At 42.9% G+C, this 3,173-nt stretch overlaps 2 protein-coding genes across 3 annotated transcripts in view; both read left to right on the plus strand.

Moving 5' to 3' along the window:
* Positions 1-1,823, plus strand: part of LOC116702740 (uncharacterized) — a gene marked incomplete at its 5' end in the record, with an annotated part of 4,433 nt that extends 2,610 nt beyond the window's left edge. Inside the window, 3 exon segments of one of the 2 annotated variants that reach the window (XM_032537111.1) lie at positions 663-837; positions 1,036-1,251; positions 1,522-1,823. In XM_032537111.1, the coding sequence (XP_032393002.1) occupies positions 663-837; positions 1,036-1,251; positions 1,522-1,712 (582 nt within the window). 2 annotated transcript variants of the gene reach the window in all.
* The window catches only part of sp100.1 (SP110 nuclear antigen, tandem duplicate 1), a 24,433-nt gene that overhangs the window by 15,360 nt on the left and 5,900 nt on the right, over positions 1-3,173 (plus strand). The window lies entirely within an intron of this gene.

Below are 3,173 nucleotides of genomic sequence, written 5' to 3' on the forward strand. Positions count from 1 at the left end.
TCGCTCTCCTGATCAGTCTATTGAGTCTGCTCCTGTCCCGGTCCGAGCTGCCCCCCTCTCCAACAGACCACAGCATAAAGGATGGCAGAGGCCACCACAGAGTCATAAAAAGTCCTGAGGACACTCCAAGGACCTGGTCTCCTCACCAGATTGGGCAGGCGAGTCTCTGGCCCGTTCTTGTGAGTGCATTGGTGTTATCAGTCCAGTTCAGTTTATTGTTCAGGGTGAACACCCAGGAATTTGTAGCTCTCCACTACCTCAATGTCCAATCCCTGGATGATCACCGGTGAGAAATGGGATGTTTTCCTCCTGAAGTCAACAATCATCTCCTTCGTCTTGCTGGTGTTGAGCTGAAGCTGGTTGAGCTCACACCAGCTGACCAGAGTACCTGATGACGACCGGTATCCAGAGCGTTCCCTCATAGACACACAAACCAACAACGGCTGTGTCATCGGAGAACTTCTGGATGTGGCAGTGGGTGGTGTTGTGCGTGTAGTCTGAGGTATAGGTATTTGATACAACCATCCCCGGTCTCCCCCCTGTGTGCTGTGTTGGCCGAGGTAACTGGAGGGATCCATGAAAGAAATAATTAAATGTACAACGTAGTCTACTGTTGAATTACTAACTTACTAAAAAAATTTCCCATTCTTTTGTGTGTGCAGAAAGTGAGTCGAATGAAGAGTAAAGAGAACATGAAGAAAGGTCTTTATGAAATTCTGGACTGCTTGGAGAGAAAACAATCGCAGCGCATCAAGACGTTCTGGACTTGCGTCTTCAAGGAGACCATCATGAACCAGTACCCCACCCTGCGGCTTCTGCGCAATAGTCTCCTGGACGGTCAGATTGTCTTTTTTTGAAATTATGATTTTAAAAAAGTATACATATTGTATCCATGTATTGAGTCGCCCTGTCAGACAGGTTGGGAAGCACTGGATTAAAAAAGGAGTGAAAATTATTTCACTGTCACTTGATGTGTACTTTATATTTATATCCTATGGGCATACATTTAAACTGCAGGGTCTTTCCATTTTGAAGTGCCAGAGAGCGTGGAGAAGGCAGATGAAGGGAAAAGAAAGGAGCTCTCAGAAGATGAGGAGGAGGAGGAGGAGGAGGGAGAGAAGAAGCAGGAAAACTCGGTGAAAAAGAAGAGAAAACTAAGAAGTAGCAGTTTGTGCGATAACGATGAGGAGGAGCAGCCAGGTCCATCATCTCAGTTCACTCCAAGGAAAAAATCCAAGAAACTATGCTTCTGTAAGTCACCTCCCACCTATGCTTTACTTTTGTTTCACCACTGAAACTTAATCACAAATAAGGGCTCCACAATATGAGGGAAATATGCGATAAGGTTGTTGAACGCCGCGATAAATAAACAGATATTGAAATGTACTCAGTTCTGCATTTCTGCTGCTTTCAGTATTCTTCTACAATACAACAAATTGCTTGTTGAAGTTTTCTCTCTGTCTCAGTGAAACAAAGTTTTGCATTAGGAACAAAGAAGGGAAAATATATTTTTATTTCCAGCCTCTCCCCCGAAGAAGGGAGAGAAGACTGACATTTGGAACTGGCCCCTCTATAAGCTCCAGCTGCCTGTGACCTGTGGCGACCAGGCCGGGACGCTGAACAGACACAGACTGGCTCAAGGTAAGTACAACTCAATCACTGAAGTATCTGATTATGAAAAAGAAATACCATCATCGTTGTCTTCTCTATAAAGGAAAACCAAACACTGAAACCTGTGAAGTGTTACCAGGCTCAGAGATCTTTAATCAGATGTCATTGAATACAAGGTTTTCTATAAAACCTTTCAAAAGTAAAATCTGACAGGAGAAAGAAAGTGACAAAGAGTGGTCATCACAGCAGAACGCATCCATAGTCTCGCCTTGCCAGACCTTCCTCCACAGCGCTGTGGAGAAGGGTCTGGCTAGTCCACACAGCATTCTGGGATGGGAGAAAAACATGCTCTTGTTGATTGGCATTTCTTTAAATCAGTCACAATCGTCTTGGGCGGCAGTAAGCGCCAGGCGGAGCCACGGTGCCGCTGCAGAAAAGCCTCGAGAAGGAACTAGTTTTGGTGGAACGTGTACATTCAAAAATAGTTTTTGGCTATGTTCAGACAAAAGTGGCCCAAATCTGATTTCTGTTATTTGTGGGGTCAAGTGACCAGATCAGACCTCTTCAAAAGTAGTGTGAACACTCAAATCTTAGATTTAAACCACTTCCAAAGTTCAGCTTTTGAGGTGTATCAAATACTTATGTCATGCAATAAAATGCAAATTATTGAAAAAAACAGTCAATGTGGTCTTCTGGATTTGTGTTTTAGTCTCTCGCAGTTGAAGTGTACCTATGATAAAAAATGACAGACCTCTACATGCACAAGTAGGAAAACCTGCAAAATCGGCAGTGTATCAAATACTATTTCTCCCGACTGTATATGAGTGTTGGCAAAGTAGAGCTAACAAACTAGCAGGCAATCAGTGGTCTACCAAGTTAAAAAAATATATATAATTACGCCGTGCACATACAAATAAAGATCAGTATATGTATCATAAAGGCCCTCTGCTAAAATATAGACAGTTGACAATTCAAAAAAGGTAGCTATTTAATCAGCTTGCCTCAGAAGTTACTCGACAGTCAGCAATGGCAATGAATGATGTCCAATGCTGTAGAATGGATGTTTAGAACTATGAGTGGCTGCGTACCCCGGAAGTAGGCGGAAAAAAGCGTACAACGGAGTCCAATGGCAGTGTGGCCACTCTGTCTTTCTTACTCTTCTCTGGACTAACGTCCCAATCTGTTTGTGTTGAATGTTTCAGGGAGGAGTGCATTGTAGTTGAGAAAAGTGGTTTACCTCCCAATGAATTTGAGAGGTTTGCTGGAAAACAGAGCTATAAGAACTGGAAGTTGACATTCGATGTATGGACCCCCCCTGGAAAGCTAATACAGGTGGTAACAACTGATTTGTTTTTGGAATCTATATAACTATGGCTTCGAGTGGCCTCTCTGGATCACTTCACACAGTGTGTTATATTTCATTGCAGGAAGGTCACCTGAAAGTAGGGAAGTACAAAGGAAGGCGTAAAAAGGTAAGAAGAAAAACTGGTGAAAACACATCAATAAATAAACCGTCATAAATAAGCTGTCTGATGTATTTTCTTGTTGTAAGTGATCCTGAT

Source organism: Etheostoma spectabile, chromosome 15, assembly GCF_008692095.1.
Source record: "Etheostoma spectabile isolate EspeVRDwgs_2016 chromosome 15, UIUC_Espe_1.0, whole genome shotgun sequence".
Classification (NCBI taxonomy): Eukaryota; Metazoa; Chordata; class Actinopteri; order Perciformes; family Percidae; genus Etheostoma; species Etheostoma spectabile.